The 24358-nt window shown below is 37.0% G+C and overlaps 2 protein-coding genes across 2 annotated transcripts in view; one reads left to right on the top strand and one right to left on the bottom strand.

The window, feature by feature from the left end:
* LOC148724991 (uncharacterized) overlaps positions 1 to 24358 on the bottom strand; it is a 312950-nt gene that overhangs the window by 127059 nt on the left and 161533 nt on the right. The gene's annotated exons all lie outside the window — the stretch shown is intronic.
* Positions 2156 to 24358, top strand: part of LOC111330728 (uncharacterized) — a 22433-nt gene continuing 230 nt past the window's right edge. The window contains exons 1-16 of the mRNA XM_088731424.1: positions 2156 to 2292; positions 2922 to 2976; positions 5711 to 5927; positions 6578 to 6958; positions 8868 to 9713; positions 10330 to 11054; positions 13103 to 13279; positions 13961 to 14016; positions 15515 to 15572; positions 16173 to 16255; positions 16528 to 18213; positions 18434 to 18568; positions 19624 to 19712; positions 20166 to 20300; positions 23038 to 23237; positions 23470 to 24358. The exon at positions 23470 to 24358 is cut by the window's right edge and continues 230 nt beyond it. Of these exons, the coding sequence (XP_088587550.1) occupies positions 2156 to 2292; positions 2922 to 2976; positions 5711 to 5927; positions 6578 to 6958; positions 8868 to 9713; positions 10330 to 11054; positions 13103 to 13279; positions 13961 to 14016; positions 15515 to 15572; positions 16173 to 16255; positions 16528 to 16573 (2781 nt within the window). The 3' untranslated portion in view covers positions 16574 to 18213; positions 18434 to 18568; positions 19624 to 19712; ... (1 more) ...; positions 23038 to 23237; positions 23470 to 24358. The remainder of the gene's footprint in view (positions 2293 to 2921; positions 2977 to 5710; positions 5928 to 6577; positions 6959 to 8867; positions 9714 to 10329; positions 11055 to 13102; positions 13280 to 13960; positions 14017 to 15514; positions 15573 to 16172; positions 16256 to 16527; positions 18214 to 18433; positions 18569 to 19623; positions 19713 to 20165; positions 20301 to 23037; positions 23238 to 23469) is intronic.

The following is a 24358-nucleotide window of genomic DNA, read 5'->3' as shown; positions in this document are numbered from 1 at the left end:
CTACTCTTCCCTCACTAATCATTTTATTTTAATTATTTATTTTTGCTCTTTCTTTTCTTTCTTTACTAACTTATTGCCATCTGTAACAAAATGTACTGAGCTAATAGAATACTTCTGGTTTATTTAGCTCCCTGATTCACAAAGTAACTTTACCATCTTGGTACTACTATAAAACAAATTTTTAAAAAACAAAGTACTGTAAGGTAAAAAAATTATAATTTATAATATGATTTAATCGATTTATGTGAATAATTAAAGCACTGTATTGTCTTTTCTCGTATTGCAACAGCCTTGAATGAATCAAATATTTTCCAAACTTGATTTCTTATATTCAGAAGCTGCCTGCTGAGTTATAAAAGAAGAACTCTTATTGGGTGTTCATGGAGGTGTAAAGAACATAATGATTATGTTGATTAATTTTCCAAATTAGAAATGTCAGTGGGAAAGTATCTGAAGTATTTCTGAAGTCAAAGTTGTTCGTTAAAAATGTTCAGGAGAAAATTGATTAGATTAAGTCAGCTGTCAATTCCCATTTAACACCAAGTCATGAGGAGAAACCAAAAGCTTGTAATTAGCCTGTGTACTGCTGTGCCTATCTAGTCAAATAAAAATAAGGGATGACATATCCCCAAACATGAACAATGATAACACCATACAGATGTCTTTTTCCCAACTTATTACTGGGGAGGGGAGCACTGGTATGGCTACACCAGTTGTAGTTAATAAGAAATTCTCAACTAGTCTCAGCAATATACATATATATTGCCACCTTGAAAAAATGGTCACAAGTCAAATAGGAATGTTTCATAATGATGATCAATGGGAATACGATGTAATATTACTGATGGGGATCATAATTATCCTTACAGTAATTCAGAGCATAGTTAGTAGTCCCCTCTACTATGTTCAGAGTATGTGATGTGTAAGATTCCTTAAGCACGTAGAAACCATGTAAAGCAAAGCAAAGCTAATCTTAAAAAATGAATGGAAGAAGAAGAGTAGTTGATTATTTGCATAAATCAATGCAATGCACATGCAAGATAATAATAATAAATAATAATAATAATATAGATCAATTTCTATAGCGCATTTCCATGTAAATGCTCTAATGCGCTTTACAACACTGTGCGGGGTACTTCATGAATGGAATATACTTCAGGTAAACATACATGTGCCTGTAAAATTTTCAAATGACTGAATCGTAAAAAATAATACTATAGCTAATAATAAAAAGGTGGGTTTCATTAAAAATGCTTTCGTATAAAACAAATAGAGCTGTTTGGGAAATTAAAGTAGCAGTTGTAGCAACAGCTACAAGCAAACGTACTAAAGACATGTAATAGAGATCTACAATCAATTGCTATCAATAAAGACTTAATTTAAGATAAATTGTAAATGAACCGATCATGTTGGACGGTCACAAATATTACATATTTTCAGCGCCCTCAATCAATCGCCTATACAATCTTTGTCGAGCCTTGGCGCAGCAAACAGTTAACAATTTCTTCGATTTCCGCTCCCTTTGTAAACATCACCATTATATTAACTAAACATGCGTTATTCTGTTCACGGGAGATAACTTGTTGTTAAAACTGCAAGTATATGAAATGAACAAATGTTTTCATATTTTGATTACGGACACCCGTTCTTAAAGGCACAGAAAATCCGAAAGGTGAAATGGCAAAAACTCAGTCTATAAAGGTAAAATTCTCATCCAAGCGAATGATTTCCAAAACACCACACGTCGGCGCAAAGTGAGTGTGAATATTTTCACAACACTATAATTACCCGTATCGCTTTATGCTAATTAAACACTTAAAAATCCAGCCAGTCTTCAGCCTCGCTGGAAAAGTATCTTACAGAAATAATCTCCTGCTTTCTCTGGATAACTATCGCTGCTTTTGACAATTTTGAAGGCGAGGGCGACTAAGGAACCACGATCGCGCTTCGTAATGACGGCCAGCTAAAGTCAACAAACAGCACACAACTCGAAACAAAATGACTCCCCTGTACCGCTATTTGTTAAGACGTGGTTTTAGTAGTAAAAACCCATTCAAAGGATCAAATATATGAACAAGAAGAAGTATCATGGGTATTTTCAACCTTAAAACCACGCAAAAGGCCGATGTTTTCATGGAACTCAGTCTGCAAACACATGAAAGCGCTTGGCAGCCTAAAGTTGATGACCACTGACCACTGTGACGTCACCAAAACATATTTCCGTGGTGTCGCTTCTGACGGGTGCAAGGACTCAGATCTTGCCCAGAATTTAATCCGTCATCGTTCAAACAGGTCAGAGTAATATAATGTATGTTAATGGTATGTACTTCATTAGCAGTTTCATGAATTGAAAGTACCATCAAGGATGACAAGGTCGAATATGAGCAAGTGAGGTAGGTGAAGAAGCCGTATTGTTTTGGGTTTTAGTTCCATATCGTGGTAACGATATTTGATGGTGAAATGAAGATTAAGTATTGTTTTTAGTCGCGGCATTAACGGTTTTGGGCAAGATTTCCATTTAACCCCATACATTAAATATACTTAAAGTGTTGCAAACAAACCTTTAGATTTAGTCTTTATGAAATGGAATGCATAATTAATGTAGGTGGTTTGCACTTACGTCATTGCCGCCATGTTGGTGGAGGTAAACGATAGATTTCTGATTAGCTCCTTTTGTTCGTCCACCAGCATTTGTTCCTTTCACTATCGTTACCTGTGTCGCTAGAGATTGGTTGCAAACCACCTATTAGGTTATATGGAAATCTTTCCGGGTTTTGTAATCGAAACAAGAATTACGATTGTTTAAACACACGTTTATTTCATTTATAAACAGTACCGAAAACGGTAATTCATGACTTTGTTCTGGCGAAAGTGTGAACTTCGGTGTAATATTATTTCTAATCATCCGTTCATTCATACAGATTTAACTTTACCACCGAGACTTGGATGGAATTATCATCTCAACTGCCAAAAAAAGTATGTCGATTATCATTACTCTTAAAATTCAAGATCTAAGATCCACTGATGAGGATCTAAATATCTTTCATTAAGTGTTCCACAAGTGCTGTGCTTACCTGAAATCAGACTTTGGCAAGATTTTCGTGTAACCAGATAATTCATTATGCATACAATTCTTGGATAAAAAAAAAAGCAGAGGCAAAAAAACAGACTACCTTCAGGATTACAGCTTTGTTTTTGATTAGTATGGGATTATATGAAAATCTTTCCCAGACTTTGACAACCCGCTGTTGGAATGCTTTGATCTACTAAAGAGTACCCATATCAACTGATTTCAATCATAACAAATGACCTAATTTAAAATCAAAAGTAAAGAGATTGATGCAAAAAAAAAAGCAGATATTAAAATATTTGATATTGAAGCAGAGCAGTATGTCAGTTTTCAATGTATATGCGTCAGGGCGTGAACAAGTGGAAACAAGCGATAAACTTTACTGGAAATGATCATAACGGAATGCGTAACATGAACATGTGAGGAAGTCACATCTGGGACAGTAGTAAAATCGATGTATGAGTTTGTTGAAGAAAGAAATACATGTCTTGGATTGCTATTTGCTTTATTGGTCTTTATTGTGGTTTTATGGGGGACTGGTAACAGAAAGAATAACACTAGATCATGAGAGATTAGGGATGTATTGATATAGCATTTTTCCTAATAATATTGGACGAGCTAAAGACAGAGTCCTAAGAAATGTATTTTGATATTTTGTAAATGAACTTTGTAGTTTATCATCTCCATAAAGTCATTTTTGAGTAGGAATAATGGTGCTATTGTATTCCTGTGCACACCTGAAATATATGACCAGTCACATCGAAGATTGTTACTTCTCTCAGTTTAGTTATCTGGCTCTTTCCCCAAACAGATCAGTATTGATATTAGCAAATTAGTTTTGTTCTTTATGACTTTCTGGGTTTCATATTTAACCTATTGACTTCCAGTGCGCCCTTATGTGCCCACGTTGACCCACACCCTTTCTACGCCTTGTGACGTCATCACTTTTAACCCTGAAGCACGACTTTGAGCACGTACTTGAACAGGTTGAAAATATCTTACAAACGATACCAGAATGAGCACATTTGAGTGAAGGAGATTGAAGAAATAGCCAAAAAACCATGTAACTTTGACCTGAAAATCTACACGAAAATCTTGTTCCATTACCCACCTACCTTTCTGAGCATGTGGTTTGAAAATAATGAGTAATTTCCTAAAAAATCTCTACACCAAAATGAAGCCTACTAAATTTCCAGCAAGTGAGGAGAAACTTCAGGCAAGGAGAGGGGAAAAAAAGGGCAGGAGAAAGAGAGAAAAGTAAACGTCGCAAGTGGGGCATTACTCCTCAACCCAAAAACTATCTCAAAATTTTGCTTTCTGTGCGTGCCTGAGATTTTCAGGCCGCCATTTTGCTTTTGGATCGAAAGGCCGTTGAGTGTACAAGCTGTCAATGAGTTTGTGGTGAGTTTGAGCTTTTAAAACCACAACAGTGACCCGAAATCTGCTCGACTAGCCTCAAAACACAGTTTTTCACAAAAGCTGCAGCTATTAATGGGTTAAGGATAAAAAATGCCATCAAGGAAATGTAATTAGAATTTTCTGTTAGAGCTCCCAGACAGTTTATATGCATCAATCAATTTGAAGCTTTTAGGGTGATCCTTTGGGCATTTGACCCTTTGGAGATTGGCTGATGGAGCTAAAGTGCATCCAAATGCCCCAGCCAATATTCAAATATTCTTTGTGTGATCAACTAATGTTGTAAAAAAAATTATCAAAATCACATGTTGGTACTGCTGTCAGGCTTCTGGTTTGTAAGTGTCATTGAACTGTGTGAAATTGTCTCTCTAAGCCATTTGTTCATGAAAATAGACTCTTCACCTTTAAACTACTCCATCAACCCCTTCACTGCCTGCAACTTCTGTAAAACTCCATTATGCCAAGCATAATTTCTCTTTTTCTAGATGCACTGAGTTGCCACCAAACAAAGGTAAATAACTCTAAAGCTATAAAATTGACCATAACATGAGCAAATGCAATTTTCTGAAACTACAATTAAAATAACCTTTATTTTAGCTTGTGAAATCATTATTTTTGTAATGAGATGAAGGACAATCAATCAACTCTTTTTCATTTCTAGAATCATTCAGAATAGCACCTAATTGTGCTTCTTGGGCAGTAAATCTTTGCCCCTCACAGACATTTGTTCAAAATTTTTCAATTTCATCTAAGAATTACTCAGGAAATAGGCAAGACAACATTTGGTGTGCCAACAATTTTACTGTAGCTTTTGAAATGTGGACATACTCATTATGTCAAGTAGGCATGTGAAGTCCTAGACCAATAATCATACTCAGTATGTCATTAAGGGACTGAAGGGGTTAAAACATGTTTTAAGGTGGAAAGCCGTAACACTTTTGGTTAAATGCCCTTCCTCACACAGGCAAGGTTCAAATTCCTCACCCCAGGGTGGGAATGATAGTCAAATACCTTTGGGTCTCACAGGGTGGGGGAAGGGAGGATGTGGAAGCTTTAAATAGATCAGCTCATCACCAGGTCCAAGGAATGTGTCACTTATAAGATATAGTTTAATAGTTTCAGGATCTTTGAAAATTACATTGAACTAGGATTGTACATGTGCAATGTGAAATGTAAAAAAAAATATGACAATAATTATGTCTATTGATGTCACTGATTCCTTAGATGATGTCCAGTGTTGATAAGGAGGGAAGACATTGTGTAAGTGCAGGTAGAAAGGAGTCCTCTGAAGAACAAGGAAAGCTAACAGCAGTGCACAATGTTAGCACAGTTATGGACATGAAGCAGAGACTAAAGGATGAGAATAAAAAATTAAAAGAGATTGTCCAGGAGATTACAGAATGGGTTGGACTTGACTACAGTCAAATCATGGAGAAAGGAGGTTGGTGATGATTCATCTAACATAATCATGTAACATAGTGTTTGGTGTTCTTCATTTTGATATTTATTGGTACTGTTTGATGTTTTTGTCAAGATCTACTTGACTGAACAAATAACTTAGGGGCTCTCCTGAGAAACCCTCCTTCACCCTTTAGAGTGTAAGTTATAAAGGGAAACAGAGTTAATTTATCTCAAAGTTTTCTATCCAGAGATCTACCAGTTCAGCTAACTTTGCAACAAGGCTTCTGTTCTTGGTGTCAGTTTTAAGATTAAAGATGTTACCATGGCAACTTCTTCTCCAAGTACAGTATTGAGTGTGTATTTGTGTATTTTTCTTTAAGGCACACTTAATTTGGAGCCTCCCTCTGTTGTGTGCCACTCCCACACCTTTGTCTATTGTTCTTGTGACCTGTTCAAAAGTTTTTTTTTTGTCTTATAGTCTTATTTTAGCATTGCAATCATGATGAAAGTGATTAATTAAGACACTTGCCTTTTTTATTTCGTGCTATAAAATCTTGGTTAGGCATTTTCTTGCAGGTTATCAGGTCATCTCAAGCTCTTGTCTTCACATGTTAGAGGGATTTTGGAAAGGTGTTGAATTTTGTGATTTGTGTGGAGGGAAAAAGACATTTTGATTTCTCTGTTCTACAGGTTTGACTTTAATTCAACATAGCCTGCAGAAGATCTTAAAATCATTTGTTATAGCTGAAAAAGAGAATGGCAAAAGCACCATTACCAATAGCAACCTTAGCTGTAAATTGCAAGATGAAATTACATGCTACCAGAATCAGTGCCATGACCTAAAAGAAGAAATGACGGAAGTTGAAGAGAAGCAGAAGCTCTGCAAAGTGAATTATCAAGATCCTCAAGCTGAATTAGGGAGGCAGTTGTTTGAAGAGAGCAAAGAAAGGCGCTGTTGGAGGATTTGTGAGCCCCTTAATGAACTTGTCAGTGGAAGGAGAATGCTTGATAGAATGACAGGAGCATGGACATGTAAACCACTTGGTGGTCCAGGTCTGTTAGACAAAGCAGGTAACAACACTCTTGATTTTAACTTAACTAAATACAACATGAAATGTCAGGGTTGTCAAAATAAGCCATCAATTAACTAGCACTTTTCTCTGTTTACTCTGGAAAAAGAAAAGTGCCTACCATTCTGAATGCTTGTAGGTCAATTTTCAGTAGGACATTACATGACATTGCACCACATACTTTTTATCACAAACCAGTTGCTTAAAATCTTTTTGACATCTTTGTAATGTAAATGACTACTGTGACTCTTTTTCTGTAAATATTGCCTGCCATATATAGTTTTAGTGCACTTCAAGTGATATATGTCTTCTGCAGTAAAATAAAAGATAGCACAATACACTGATGGTCATAATTACCAAATTTATCATTCACCATGGAAACACAACATGATGTGGGAATTTATGTCACTACTTGCAATCTCTCATGACGCGATTAATTCAAATACATGATATATATATATTTACTCACATTTAGTTGCAATGCATTCTGAAAATTAGAAATATATCGTTGAAAATATTTGAAAGTAAAGGAGGTAGTGAAAACATTTATTTTGTGCTTTTGTAGCTTGAAACATTGAAGTAGTTAGCTATCATAGAGCTCTTTTCCCAGTGACATCTATGGTAAAAAAATGCTTTGTATTTCATTATTGAATGGTTTGTTATGAAATCAATGTGTCAGAAATGTCAACTGTAGGAATAAGTGATCAGAGCTTACTTCAAAACTCCAGAGAATCGAGGATTGAGAAATGAGGATCAAGTTTTGAGGGTCTGTAACCTGTCAACTTACTTTTGAGTACTGATCAGGGCTCAACACTAACTTTTCAGCCTATTAGCCAAGTGGTTAGTGACACTTTAGATGTTACAACAATTTGATTTTGTTTACTAGCCAAACTGGCTGGTGGAATCAAAAACCACTGGCCAAACCTGAATTTCTACTAGTCTGTGGCTAGTTGGCTACTGTTAGTGTCACACCCTACTGATGTTTGAATTTTCTTTGGTTTTGATCAGCCAGTATTTTTTTTTTTCCAGTCAGATTTTCAACAGCATTTTGCCTAAAACTACAGAAAATCTTTTGTGTGTTTGTTGAGTTGGTGGAAGCTTAGTAGCCAGGCATTTGACGAGGAGAAGGGCAACTGAATACAAATAGCTTTTGAAACATTAATTTTCATTATAGTACAAGGAGACAACCTTCTTTAAGGCCAATCAACAGCAAGAAAAATAGCTTGCACCTATGAACAAAAGTGGCTCTTTTAGGGTCCCCAGACATGCTTTAGCAATGGTTTGGTATATCATTTTATGAGCAATGTTAAATTATACAAAATATATATGCAGCACCCCTTTGAGATGTTCTCATACATTTGCACTGATTTGTTCCAAAAATTTTAGGAAAAAGTTTGCAGTTTATCCACCCATTTTTATGGTGCACCTGCATGCATTTAACTATTTTAAGACTGTTGATATGAATGAGAGAAAGATACCTATGATTCTGCGCCTCCCGGTTAGCTCAATTGGTAGAGCGCTGGACTGTTGTGCGGGAGGTCGTGAGTTCAAATCTGGCCAGACCAACACTCAGGGTCTTTAATTAACTGAGAAGAAAGTGCTGCCTTTGTAATAATATCTGCAAATGGTTAGACTTTCTAGTCTTCTCAGATAGGGACGATAAATGGAGGTCCCGTCTCCTGCAGGGTTGGGGTAGGAGGCATTAATTTCCCACACACGAGATTACTGTGTGATGGATGTCCTCCCCGGGGTGGGATGGGTGGATAAAAAAGGGGTTAGGTGTCAATTGGAACGAAAGTTCTGTTCCTTTCTCCTGCCATTCCTGTGGCGATTGAATTAAAACTTAAAACTTAAAAAAATAATCTAGCTTACATTTACTATAATTTGTTTGCCTCTTTTTTTTTTCGCAGGTTTCTTGCTTCAACAAAGACCTCAGAATATCTCAAATTCCTATGCTAGAGATCTTCTGGAAGGAATCCATTGTTTTGATCCTGTAGAGAAACTTGATGTACCTTTGCACAATGGTGACAGATCATATGGGAGAGAGTCTTATGCACTTCAAGAGAGCAAACAAGGGTTGATGGAGAAAGTTTTGCCTTGTTTGGAGGATGTTCACAAGGAAACATGTTCAGGAAAAGAGACAGGTATTAGCTCAGACACATCAACAACTTCACTGACATTGCTTGTCAGTAGTCAAAGCCATGAGAGTGCAGCAGAGAAGTCAAATTGTGAAGAGGGTTTAGTAGCAGATTATCATCGTGGTTTAGAAACCAAGGATGATTTGCTACCAAATGAAATTCCTCAAGAGACCTGCAGTGTTAAAAGGGTATGTTCATGCTTCAACAAAGAGGAGTCCAGGGAGGACCATGGAATAGAATTTAATCAGAGTCCTGGACCTTCATTTACTACAGTTGGAAGGGAGAATGACAAAGGGACTTTTGCCTTTAAAAGCCTTATTTGTGAATTGCAAGATGAAGTTGCCTTCTACCAGGATCAATGTTGTGAACTAAGAGAAGAATTAGTAAACCTGAAAAAGAAGTGGAAGTTCTGTGAAGATGAGAAACAAGATCTTCAAGCTGAAGTAGGAAGACAGTTGTTTCTAGAAAGCAAAGAAAGGCGATGCAGCAAGATTTATCAGCCCCCCAGTGGACATGCTGATGGGACCAGTATGCCTGGTAGAGTAAGAGGTGCATCCCACGACCTCTCAGTTACTGGGGCTAAACTGCTTGGTGGTGCAGGTCCTTTAAACAAATCAGGTAAGGACTTCTTTCAGTTTAAACTTTCAGCCACAAGGAATGTACATCTATCTAACCTAAGTAGATACTGTGGCTATTATGCTCCTGATAGGATTCACATTTACTATATGTTACTTCGATCTACTACACACAGTGCTTTATGAACACCTTTGTAAATAGGTTGATATTTAAGCTTCATTTATTGTAGTGACTTGCTTTTTAATTCATGATATGTGTGTAGATTTCTATGTAATTGTAGTTTTTCCAAACTCATTGTAATATAAGATATGTAGTTTTATCTTATGATGGAATAAAGACTTTATTATATTACAAATTTGCCCAATTGATGTACATTACCTAACATGTCATCTAGATGATCACCAGAAAGTGTGCTGGATTGGTAGAGATCATGGTTTTCTATCTTCATCTTTCATTAATGCACCTCAAAAGGCACACGTTGCAGGAGTGAATAGTAACACAGTCTGGAACCTTGTTCTATAGCCACTTAATCCGATGGTCAAGTTTTTACTAAAACTTGGTGCTGAACAAGTACCTTTATTTTGGAATTCCACTATGGTAAAAAGGCTCTTAAAATTTTACTTTTCTTCTGTTAAGTATACATGCATGCATTTTACAGGGGAAGAATTTGGGCTGAAAGTAGCATGTGGTGCCGGAGATGAAAGGGATAGGGAAGGCTCATATGAATCCTCTCTTCATGATGGTGCAGAAGAACAGTTCAATTTTAATCATCACTTTAATGGCACTGTAGATGGTGCTGTTAATTTACCAGATAGAGTCCAAGATAGTACAATGCCAGTAGACATTACTGGTGTGAATCAAGTTTCTCTTCCTTGTGGAGACACAACTCAGAGGCAAAATATTTCAGGTGCAGGGATCACTGCTCCTAAGGATACAGCAACAGATCAGTCTGATTGTCTTGTGGGCAATCAGTCAAGTACATGGGAGCATTTAGGGGCCAGACCAAGAGACAGACTAATTCCTACAGCAAGAAGATCCCCAGAACCTTCTTCATCTCATTCCTCATTTTCAAATCTGGCTCCCGGACAAGTTGCTGGACCTGTGGCTCATGGAGTAGCCAATGTATTCATAGCAAGACATTCAGAGGACAAACATCTTCATGAAAGTTTGTATTACACTAATGCCCAGATGTTGACTGAGAATTCTTCCTCGCATAGAGCTTCTCTTGGAGACAGCATGATAAACTTGATGGACTCAAACCGATCCAAACCATATTGTGGTCATGTTGCTTTCAGGCCAGATCCAGTTTCTCAAATGCATTCCTCATTGTCCCCTCAGACTAGTGGTGCATACAAGATAAGAAGACCATCCATGTGTGAGGAGGTAAAAGACTGTTTGTTGTTGAGTGCATTTGTGTGTTTTTAATGTAGTGGAAGTTAAAATTTATATTTGACCAAGTGATTGTTGGGGTGACAGTAGTCCTGAGAAAGACTAGTTATCATCGGTAGTTATAACTGATGTTTCAACAATTTCATGCAATGAACCATCAGAGTTGAGTGAGGAGTTGCCTGTATGCAGACACCTTCTATTTCCTTTGTTGCACATGGAAAAGGGATGTCTGCATAATGTCATTGCTTATCGTGTTTCAGCTTCCTGCTGGCAGGGTATTCACTTTTGCATAAATCATGAAATAATATCTGCTGAGCAAAGTCTACTAGTGTGAAAAAATCAACAAACTTTCAGGCTGCTGTGAAGCATGTTTGTGAACTGTTTAATGTCTTGTGGCTTTATCCTTAAGAGGAAGAGTGCTTAAAGGCTATATGTGATGGGGAAAATGTACATTTTATGCAAGTCTTCTGGCTGGATATGGGAAATCTGATTTTTAATTCAGTTCCAGTCATCAAGCCACAGATGGCCTATGAATCCTTTAAAAGAATTGTCTTCTCAGGAGAAAGTCAGACCGTTCTGCAATTAAATCATGTACCTGAGTGTACAGCCTTTTTCTCGATAGAAAGCCTATCCTTATAGGCCTGTCAAGTTCTTGTAAATTGGTGCAAAGTCCACTGCATGCCACTTTTTCAGTTTTCTCAGACGCTGTTTACAAATATGATGTGATGTATCATGCACAGGAAATTGTAAAGAAATAATTTCCTCATTCACATTAAATTTTCTGTGACCTCACACAAGATTTTGATCTGCTTTTGATCCACGAAAAACAAAGCACACAACTGCACGTTGCTATTTGTTTTGGCTGGAAAACCCTGCTTACATAAAATCACCGCATATATTATCCAAACAGATTGGATAATAACCAGTCAGCATTTAGTCAAACGAATGACATTGTGTGTCAGCCTGTCACAACCTGTTCCCAGATCTTGGGAACCCAGCAGGGCATTGGAACACAATTGGCCATGGCATTATGCAAATGTCCCTTTTCCACATTCAACAAATTAAAGGAAATACTAGGAAACATGTGCATGCAAGCAAAGTGAGGAGTTGTTTGATGAGTGTGATGAGTGTTTTAAGTGGGGTTTTGGAACTAGAGTGTGTACAGAAAGTATGCCTTTTTGTTTACTTTTTGTATAGTACCAGTCTTTCCTTTGTGTGTATTGTAATGATATTGTGAACAGCTTGAATGAGGTAGTGGCTGTAGCTGAAGCCAAAGTAAGACCCTTTTCAATCTTGAAGACAAAGAAATTTCCAAATCATGTATAGTTTATAAATAAAAGGAGACTGTTTTAGGGGCATCAGTTTCATTTGGGAGACCATGAGAAATGTGCAGGTGCAAATTTATGAATACCTAAACACATCTAATGACTCTGAACTTGCCCACCACCATATGATAAAGATATCTATCCAAGGCACAACAAATTTAGCAAACCATATACTAATTCAGTTAACTTTCAAATCTGTTTATGCCTATTTACTTTAACCACACATCAGTTAGGACCTAGGACCCTATTTTGTCAGTTGCACAGTGCTGCAAGGCCGTTGTGTTCCTTTTTTGTTAAAAAAAAGTATATATAACATTTTTGTTAAAAATGTAAAATGTGTACATCTTAGTGTCACAGTAAACCTAAGCCCATAGTGAAAACAAGAGAAAATATATTACATGAAAATGGCACATATACCCCCCTGGTATTTTATGTTACTGTATTTGATGTGTGCATAGTGACTCTGAGGCATACTGGAATGAACATAATGTATACCTATTGCATAAATTGAGGTGTGATATTTAAAAGGGTTAGCATGTTGGTGATACAAGATTTAGCAAATAAAGGTAAATGTATGAGCAGACAATAAGAAATGAGGGAACAGACCTCAATCTGGATCTACAGTCATATGTAATCAGGGATGATGCTTTTTGCAGGAAAAACATTTCAGGTGGATTTAGGGAGGTTTGGGTCATTAAATTAGTGTTTTCTTTACAGGAGAGGGAAATTAGAGCAGAAAGAGGGTTGCAAACCACCACTTGGATACTGCAGTCATTAGAGTCCCCTCACAACAGCTATCAGGCTTCAGAAGAAGGGATTGAAGCAGCAGAGGCAAGGATTCAAGCCAGGTGGCCATGGTTTGGAAGATGGTTTTGTACATGTGCTGATGGAATGGTGAGCAACTAATTTTCTTTCTTTTGTTGGAAGAGTTAATCATCAAATGACAAGGTTCTATCATTAATTTTGGTAACAATGGTCAAAAGTTGCACAGAAAGCTGTTTGAGACTTGTTAAGTCATGAGCACCAGAAATATTCCTGTAACCTAACTGAGACAAGAAGAACAAACCAATCAGGCATGATCAGGGAAACTCTCTCCTGTGGCCTGGAATGCTAGTTTTGTGTGGTTTTATGGTTTGTTTGCATATATCTCATTTTCTTTTTGTAGCTACCTGACATTCCAATTTCCTTTGGTCACCAGTCTCCGTTATCATAACAGATCACAATACAAAGGCCTTTAACATATTTCCAGTTGTTAAGGGTTCTCCAAAATTGTAAAAAAGGGCAAGATATTGATGTTTATAGTCTGTATTGGATCTTATCAATAGGCTGTGCTAGAGAATATTATGAAGAAACTTTGTTGTATGATGTTTTTGACAAGTAATTTGTTCATATGAATAAGTTGATCTTTTTATGAAAAGAGCATAAAGCAAAATGTTAGGCAAAATGTTTTTGAAAATCAGTAGCATAGGGATTAAAAATAAAATGTTTGAATGCTTATTTTAAACAAAAGGTCACAAGATAAGGGGATATTTTTCTTTTTAATTGTTATATTGACTGTAGTTTTTGTGTTGATAGCATAATAACCAAGATGTGGATGTAATTTGTACAGATTGTATCATGTACAAATACTGGTAAGTATGGATACCAAACACATTAGATTCTTCAAATATCTTTGCTCCTCTGTACTTGTGAATTTGATACTGTTCAGTAGCTAAAAGAAGCATGGAAACAGAAAGAAATTGATCTGTAATAAATCAGCTAGCACACTAGACCTCATTTGAAGGCACCTCCTAGTTTGAGCCTCACCTAGGTCAGTAAATTATGTTCTAGGAATAGGTAATTATAGTCATGCAGTGCCTTTCTCCAGAAATTTGCAGAATTTTAAATGAATACTGGTGAACTCACTAAAACCTGAAAAAAAACCTGCTGTAACCAGTGATAGACTAGCACCCCATCTAGGGGGAGAAACTACTCCAAACTTACTTCTTGCAAATGTGACAACTAACCTCCCGGTTAGCTCAATTGGTTAGAGCACTGGATTGTTGTGTGGGAAGTCGAGGTCGATGGTTCGAGCCCCGCCGGGCCCAACACTCAAGGTCTTAAAATAACTGAGGAGAATGCACTACCTTTCTATAATATCAAGAAATGGATAGACATTCTAGTCTTCTCAGATAAGGACGAATAAACCGTAGGTCCCTTCTCCTGCATCTATTAATTAGTTAATTCGGTTAGGCAGGGAACGTTAAAGAACCCACTCACGAGATTACTGTGATGTGGTCTGGCCTGTTTACTGGGAATTGGGGGGAGGGGGCATCTTCAAATACGTTTCCTTCGATTGTTTGTAAACTGCTGATGCAGTCTGGCCAAAGTCCCCCGAAAAGTGTTGTGATGCGCATTTGATCATATCCACAAGTTAATTTGCACAATATAAATATTAAATTATTATTATTATTATTGGTTTTGGCCAGTTGGCTTGAGCAGTGGGACTATTCAGTTGCTAAAATATAAGAATTTCTATTGGTAATCCTCTGAGATTGTGAATTTGGTACATTTACCTTTCACTTGTCTAAAGGAGAACGAGTAGCGTAACCCAAAAGCATGGCAAACTATATGGTTGAGGCCTATTAGATTTTGGACCTTCTTTCCCTTATTAAAACGTTTGAAAGGGTGTGTTTTAAGATCCAAAATAATTTCATTTCAATCAACATCAGGGAATAAAACCATTGTCTATGCAAAATCATATCCTTGTCAGCCTTTTACATAAACAAGAGTTTTGGTTTCTCAGTTGATGCATAATGTGTAGAACGTGAGACAGCTTTACAATGTAGCCACCCCCAAAAGTGTCACACCCCCCCCCCCCCAAAAAAAAATCTTTTTTACTTTTAAATGTATTTTACTTTTAAATTCACCAATCAATGATTATACAACAATGACCAACATATCAAAAGTTTGAAATTTTTACTCATTGGCTGGTAATGACAGGCTCTAGTTTGTAGCAGTACAAATTGACCAGTACAACCCCAAACAGTAACATTGATGTCATCTTGCAATAATTTACCCGTAACTGGAGGCTCGTTTTTATGTTTTTTAAGTTCTATTTTAACTTTATTTAATTTGCCTTTCTTCCAGTGGACCTTGCAGGGGTAGACCACAGAGTGGCCATGATGAGTGCTGCCTATGCATGCAGGTAATTTCTTGGTTGTCAGAAAGCAAAGATCAATGATTTTTGAGTGAAGAGGATCGACACATTAGATCGTTGCTCTCCGGCTGACTCTCTTTTCTCTTACTCCAACTCCTGTAATTTAGTATCAGGTATAGTTTAACTCCATCTCTAAAGTCTTCTGTATCTGTTTAATAGTCCCTTTCTGGCGGGTTGAGTAGGGAAATTGTCTCTACGTAATCCTAAATCTAATCATCCACCTTAGTTGCAGGGTCAAATGGTTTCACTCCTAAGATCAAAATGTGAATTCTCTAAACTGTCTGACACAGATCTCTGTAAATATGAGCTTTGAGAAAATGTGGTGTTCAATCAAATGAAATTCATTTGTTGACATTCTATTTTCCTCTTCCTCATTGTCGGCATTAAAATGTACAGTTATTGCAAAGAGAAATAACTTCCTGGAGTGCAGGGGTTATCCTCTTCGAGTGGAGGTGCAAAGACTTGAATTTAAAATAAATTATATTAGTTATTCATTGTTTCGTTAGTTACTTTTTACCAAGAACCAAAGATAACTATTTGTAAGTGAGAACAATGTTTTTTTTAAATTGTGCTCATATGTATTTGTAGGACACATTTAGTGGTTTACAGGTTTTGCCATGCTCCCACAAGATCCACTTGCAGTGTCTTATCTGGCTGATTCAACGCAATGTGTAAGTTCGTTACGGTACAACTAGTTCCAGAAATCGCCCATCGTCACTGAATGGCCAAACTGAAGTACTTCATTTTGTTATTACCTAAGCTTTCAATTTCCCATGGTCACTGGTCTCTGTAATTATGACCGTCCACTTCAAACTCAAATTACAGGCGAAGCAAAACCATTGAAAAATCTGTCATGACCATCTTCTCTGTCGTTCATAAAAGATACCCATGCATAAACAGGTAATATATGTCTTAACAGTTTCTATGTATTGTTTTTTTTCAGATTACATTGCCCAGCTTGTCTCAGTACCTTTGTCCCCACAAGTTAGTTATACTCAAGGCCTGTAGCCTCACAGTTCACCTTTAAAATGGTGAAGGCCAACGTGTTGGTCTCTTTGAATGTGAATCACTCAAGTGCAAAGCAAGGATTTGATTAATTATGTAATCTTGTGAAACTCACTTGGCCGGCTTCTATTGTTTTACCAAAGTAATTGTTTAATTTTACTTCATCATTTATACATTTCATACAAAGGATATGTTTCTCAAGAAAAAAGAGAGCTTATTTAGGAAAAGTATTTATAAAGGAACGTAAAACTACAAAGGATAATTAAGATCAAGTGTATGCCCATGTTGAATTTATAGGTTATATTTGTTCTCAGTAACCGGAAATAATGGTAGTTTTAAGTTCCAGCTAGATTATGGAATTTTGAACAGGGCTCCTCCTTTGCAGTGGTAATAGTTAAAAATTTGGGTCACAAAACTGGTTTTTGAGTCATAAGCACATAAAGCTGAAGCAGAGCTGTCAATAAGAGCCGCTAGCTGACTGAAACCGCTGGCTAGCCAGCTACTTTTAATCTTGATCTTTTAATCTTTTAAGTGCTAATGAAAATTTATACTATTATTGAAATACCATCAGAGAAATCCGCACAGGTGCTATGGATCTTATGCATAATTCACTAGTAACAGGTTCAAATGCGGGAAATAATACCCCGTGTAGATTCTTTGTGAAGGTTCATGCCAACTTCTTGGGTTGTGGTTAGTTTTCTGTTTTCCCTGCGGACAAAACACGATGGCATCCACAATAACTTCACTGTCCACTATTTCTTAATGGCCCTCTGCTTCCAAACCAGGTGACAGCCTTGCTAAAGTTAAAGGAGACTGATGGTACTGTCAGTATAATAATTGTAAGGATTTTTTCGAAAAGTGATCACTATTTGTCTAGGGATTTCACTGAATGTTTATTCAATGCCTTTTTCAAGGAAAGAAAGGTCAAAGCATTTTGGTGGGATAGGAAAAAATTGTTTTCAGCCGCCATAAGTTAAATATGCCTTCACTATTTCTTGTACTTTCATATTTTAATATTTAAGTAATTAATTTATTTGTACGATATGAATGGAAAAGAAGACATTGCCGTGAAATGTTCTGCCGAACAAGTAGTATCGTCTTCAAACACTGGTAAACAGTAACGGATTCCATAGAATCATTTATTCTATGTTGATTCTGGACCTCTACGTGGACCCTCATCCAGTTATTTTGGAGCTAATGCTAGCTCAGACAGTTACTTAAATTCATATTTACTCTTAATTTTCTTAACAAGTGACTTTGCTCTTTTTACAAGAGCTCCTCAAGTACCACAAGGTGGGCTCTTCTTTCTTTGCAAATCAATTGACTTATCATTCAGGGTTCAGCAGTGAGCTCTAATTTGATGGATATCACAAGATCCGAAAGATCTGCAATGCTTGGTTACATATGCAGGAATGAATGATCAAGATTACTGAAGATGAACATATAAAACTACGAAAGGAATTCATTGGAGTTGCGTGACAATTTCCTGCTTGAAGTGGAATAGCGGAAAGAGGAGAAAGAAGTGTTTGATTTGGAAATTGAAAGAAAAGAGTGTCAAAAAAGCGCACAAAGGGAGGAGGAGAGCTGGAGAAAGCCTGATGGTGGCCTTATGCATTGTTGCGAGGTAAGAGTTTTTTTAAAATAAGGCGTCTGTCATAAAGGTCGTGTGCTTCCATTCTCCAACATTTCTATCAGTTTTCAGTTTGTACCAAGATGTTGGGCAGCAGATTGACGAAGTTGTTCAAATGTTCCTTGCTAAGCAAACTTTGGATTGTTTTCCTCCAAATAACGTATAAGACAGAATTCTTCGTGTGGTTTGTTTGACATAAGATTCTTTTTCCTAGCTAGAACTCTCTAAATTCCTTGAGCTTTCTGTAACACAACCAACAGTTCTCAAGCATTGTTACCTGGCGTAGATGAGAGTTTCAGCTGGGAACTCATAGTTCAGAGAATCGTGGTGCACAAGTGCTGCTGAAGAGGTAAGCAACTAATTTTTTTTAAAATATGTATATCTTAAAAAGTCAGTAATTGACAGGTAGTAACGATGTTCAAATATTTCTTGAAAAGCTGTTACTGTGAAGCTCAGAAAACCTTGACCATCATAAATATTGCTGGACATACAAGAGAGCTTAACTGTTGGCTTGCAAATCTTATTTTGTAAGATAATTGGTCCAGTCGATTATAACAAATTAACCGTTTTCCTATAAACTGAAGTTTTGCCGTTGTTTAGCAAAGCCGCGTCCTAAACAATCCTTATCAAGTTCTAGCTGAATCTTTTATTTGAACATTTAATTTATGAACATTTGATTTTGGACGTTCAGTTTTGGGATCAGTGTCAAGAGGGCCAAAGCTAATTGTGGGAGGAAATTTGTTTAATTCAATCGACCCTCTTGTAGAGAAAGTTTGAGGTCCACTGATTGCGTTAAACCCTGGTTTGGATTAGACCTTGTTGAAGTGAGGAGCCCGAGGTGTTCATGGTTAATTCTTAAAGTTTCTTGAATGAGTATCTAAGGGGAAAGGAATTGCCATAATTGTGCAAGGGAAGCTCATATCTTTTCTGTATTTGTTTGGAAAAAACGTTATGGTTTCCAGTCAGGTCTTAAAAGAAGTATTTTAATGCTTGAGACAAATCAGCTTTTGAAATCTGAATACTTGTTTTAATTGAAACTTCTTGAGGTAGGGATCTGTTTGTTTTCAGTTTAAATTAAAATTAAAATTATTTTTTTAATCTTTACTGCTCTCCTGTATTTTTGGTCTTGAATTCTTTTTTAATGCCAAAAGAAGCGCGATAAACTGAAAAGAATAATCAGTCATGAAACTGTTGGTGGAAGATGTGATGGCGACAACTAGTTGATGTGGAGGGCGAAGAATTGTTGAGGAATGCTTTGCTCCCTTTATGATGAAAACTGAGATTCACTGGAACATCAGTGATTCATTATCTAACTAGTCTTTCTTTGACCATGTCCAAAGAAATGTACCTCGTGGCTCAAGTGAGACCAAAGTTCTTTTCATTTGTACCTATGTGTATTTGCAGGATGCACAAAGTGTTTGTCACATTTTGCCATGCTTCTAGAAAGGTCATCTAGAGTGTATTGTCAGGCTGATTTTGCACAACTTTTACATGTAAGTGTCCAGTAGATAGTCACACATTGTTAGGCTCGATTTAGCACTCGGAAACTTGTTACGCTTTCTGAGGTAAGAGGCCAGGGCTTCTCTATGGAGGGCTACTATTTCTGAACTGAATTTTTTTCAGGCCTCGTTTTTCACTACTGCTTAAGCAGTGTTTGTTACTGCGAAGATCGCTCTCATACTCGTTCTTTAACCGCAGTTCAAACATATGACTTTCATATATTCACAAACGTTCATTCATCACTTCACGGGTTTATCACGAACCTACATAATGACCAGCTCCCAGTTGGCTTGTTAGCTCAGTTTGTAGAGCACTGCACCGGTATCGTAGAGGTCATGGGTTTATACATACATACATACCTACCTACCTACCTACCTACCTACATACATACAGAATAAAATAGAACTCTTCGTGTGGTTTGTTTGACATAAGATTCTTTTTCCTAGCTAGAGCTCTCTAAATTCCTTGAGCTTTCTGTAACACAACCAACAGTTCTCAAGCATTGTTACCTGGCGTAGATGAGAGTTTCAGCTGGGAACTCATAGTTCAGAGAATTGTGGTGCACAAGTGCAGCTGAAGAGGTAAGCAACTAATACATACGTACATACATACATACATGCATGCATGCATGCATACATACATACATACACACATACATCACCTTTATTTCACCTCGGATTTACAGGAGTAGCTGTAGAGCTAAATTCTCCGAGAAAGAGAAAAGGAAAAAATTAAGTAAATAAATATTGAAGTAAGTAAATAAAACATATAAAAACAAATAGAATCGTATATTATATACAGTACATTACACTACTATTTACATAAGTGAGAATCGCATTTATGTTCAAAGGAAATTTAATGTTCGAAAGAAATTTGACATATCTTAGTTCTAAACTCATTCAACGACGTCAGTGACCTCAGGTCCTCTGTTAGTTTGTTCCACATGTTTGCAGAATTTTATCTGAGGGAGTGAAGACCATAAGTGGTTGTATTGACATATGGGATAACTAGTTTCCTTGATCCTCGTAGGTAGTATTCAGTACTCCTCATTTGAAAAAAAGAACTTGTATGTACTTCGGCATCGTTTCGAACTGAATTGTCTTAAAAGCTATTTTCATCATGTCTTGGCACCTAATACTATACAGATCACTTGAATTAATTTTGCTCAGTAGCTCCTGGTAGTGCAGAGACTTTGAGCGCCCTTTTGTTCAGATGCTCTAATTTATTTCCCTTTCGAGCCCCGCAAAAGTGCCAAACTGCTGAGCAATATCTAAAATATGGAACAATAAAGGCCTTGTAAAGTTTACATTTTACATCCGTCGGTACTATTTTTCGAAAACGGGAAATTACATTAATTTGATTTGACCTTTGTACAAATGTTTTTAACGTGGCTGTTGAACTGCAGATTCTTGTCAATGTTCGCTCCTAAGAGGTCAATGTTATCTTTTACCGGAATATTAGTGTCATTCACTCAGTAAAACTGAAGGTGTAGTTTGTATTCCCTAAAATCATTGCTTGATATTTGTCAGGATTTGTAATCATGCCATTTATACCAAACCATTGGTCAGCTTCGAGGAGTTGGCATTGAAGTTTCATTTGTAACTTCACTGATCTTTATCAGAGGCATAAATTTGCTCATCATCAGCATAAGCATTGATACAAACTCCTTTCAGAAAGTAAAAGAGATCATTCATAAATATATTGAAGAAAAGGGGTCCAAGGGACGGATCCCTGAGGTACTCCTTTTATAACCGGCAGCCAAGAAGAAAACTTGTCGCCTACTTTTACTCTCTGCGATCTTCCAGACAAATAACTTCGCAACAGAGCAACGCTATGTTCGGCTACCCCATACGCCTTCAACTTAGCTAGCCGCAACTCGTGTGGTACACAGTCAAAGGCCTTGGAAAGGTCTAGAAATATCACAGCAACGAGTTCTTTATTATCTAAGCCAGCCCTCCAATCTTCTGTTAGACGCAGCAGTGTGGTCTCACAGCTATAATTCTTGCGATATGCAGAAATGGAGTCAGACAATATGTCTTTGAAATATACTGATAATTGGTCAGACAAGACTCTTTCATAGATGTTATTTAAAATTGGTAGTACCGTCACCTGTCGATAATTCTTCTTGTAGAGCTCATCTTCTTTTTTAAATAGCGGTGTTACTTGGTCCATTTTCCACCTAACCGGATAACAACACGAAATGATTGAGGAATTAATTATTTTTGACTCTGGAAGCGCTATAATCAGAGCAGATAATCTGAGTAGCTTCGGATGTAGCATATCATGACCACAGGATTTGCGACTGTTAAAAGAAGATAATAAAAGATCCGCTTGGGATGAATTCACAAGGTCAAAGCTGAAGGTTTCCCTTTCCACCTTATTGTGCATTATTGCTCTGATACTTGGATGTTCAATGAAATCTGTACCATAATCCATTTCCGTGATCTCATTGGCATCTTCCAAGATGTTTACAAAGTAATCATTAAAAAGCTCAGCAAGAACTTTTTTGTCATTTATGAAGTTACCATCTTCTTTAAGTAATATGTCGTTTTTTGCTTGGCCAGAGCTCCTGGAGCGCAGGAGTGGACGATACATTTTCCAAAAGTCAGCTGGATTTTGGGATCCTTCAGCTTTGTTGTGAAAATATTTCTTTATTGCTTTGCGTCGAAGTGATGTGCATAAATTCCTTTGCGCCTTGTAAATATCATAATTTGCGTCTGTTTGAATCCCATACAGGCCTGAATTTTTTCAGGCCTCGTTTTCACTACTGCTTAAGTAGTGTTCGTTACTGCGAACATCGCTTTCATACTCGGCTACTATTTCGTCATGTAGGTTTCATGTTTTATTACAGCATCCTATAAGATGCCAGTTTGATGTCACCTCCGCTCCAAACGTCCTTCTATCACTCCGTAATTGTGCTTCTGTCAGAATCACACTAAGAGAGTGCCACAGGGAAATTGATAATGTAAAGGGCCTCGCACTCAATTTTAAAATATCTTATGACCATTTTCTCTGTTGCTAGTTCCTTATTAGATACTTTCAGCATACCATCTAATTTCCATCTTGATGGGGAAGGTAATCTGTGCGATTTTTTTGTGCAACTTTAAGCAGCCTGTGAATGCTCTTCGCTTCTTTTGATAAGTTTTACAAATGTCACCTGGCAGTCATCATTTAAATAATTTCCGTTTTTCTTTGTTCCACACCTGCGACCATGCGGAAAACGTCTTTCTTTTAAGATTTTATTAGTCGCAGAATTTTTTCAACATGTATTTGTTTATATCTATGTTAACTTTGTTTTTTTCTGATTACATTACTCAGTGTGCGGGGATGACATTTTTCTCCAAGGGTAACAGTACCTCAAGTTCTACATCAGGGATTATCTTTTAGGAAGTGAAGCCTATCGTTGTTCAAGGAGTATTCCTTAGTGGTGTGAATCACTCGAGACATGCCCGTAAAACAAGATTCTGGTTCGTCTCAGAACTTCCTGCCATCTCAACGGGCAATCACTTCTGTTACTTGTGAGTGGGAATTCCCCTAATTTTTTTTCTTAGAGAAGGTTTACCAAATACACCAAAAATATTTGATTTTTATCAAATAAAATAAGAGAAGCAGATGTAATTATTTTCAAAACAGTGGAGATCACACCTGCACTTTAAAACAATCATAATTGGCTAACCTTGTAAATCTCGCTTGGCTAGATTATATTGTTGTCCTTTTAAAGGCCTTCTTTTATTTTTTTTATTTCACCAGATATAACAAAGGAAAAGAACCTGTGATAAATAATAGGAAAACTGTTGTAAAATTTAACAAAATGGAGTGGGCAAAAAATCATCAAGACTAATAATATGCCCAGTATTACTTTATAATGATTCTTAGGGTTAAAAGGGAAATATAAATAGTACGTATGAGTTGTAGTTTGGTTACTGACTTGATTGGGGTTCGTCCTGATATAAATTATCTTGTATTGTTGTCCTTTTAAAGGCCTTCTCTTCTTTTTTTTATTTCACCAGATATAACAAAGGAAAAGAACCTGTGATAAATAATAGGAAAACTGTTGTAAAATTTAACAAAATGGAGTGGGCAAAAAATCATCAAGACTAATAATATGCCCAGTATTACTTTATAATGATTCTTAGGGTTAACAGGGAAATATAAATAGTACGTATGAGTTGTAGTTTGGTTACTGACTTGATTGGGGTTCGTCCTGATATAAATTATCTTGCTCATAACACTTCCTATGAAAAGTATACTGATAAAGTGGTTTAACTAGATAGCAATTTGCGGAGGTGATTGTATAAAATTACAGCCCGCGGTCGCACAGAAACCCTAGATATGCTGTAGAGAAGGGGTTTGGGGGGCTAGAGGACGTGCCTACTGTACAGGGCCGTAGCTAGCATGAGGCAAGACGAGGCAATTGCCTCCTCTTGCTTTTGGCCTTTTCCTTTTTTTTTTTTGCACCAGTATCGCTCGGCAATAAAAAAGTGAACTTCCACACTTGCCCAAGGTTGACTTTTGTAAAGAAAAGTGCCACGGAAAATGCTTGAAAGAGCATTTCTGAGCCTCTGGATTTCAAAATTTTCTGGGGGAGGCATGCCAGACCCGAAACTTGCCTTGTCTTGTTCTGAAGTCTGGCTACGGC

Source organism: Stylophora pistillata, chromosome 8 (genome assembly GCF_964205215.1).
Source record: "Stylophora pistillata chromosome 8, jaStyPist1.2, whole genome shotgun sequence".
Lineage (NCBI taxonomy): Eukaryota > Metazoa > Cnidaria > Anthozoa > Scleractinia > Pocilloporidae > Stylophora > Stylophora pistillata.
Note: the sequence above shows the minus strand (reverse complement) of the source record. Positions and strands in the feature narration are given on the sequence as shown.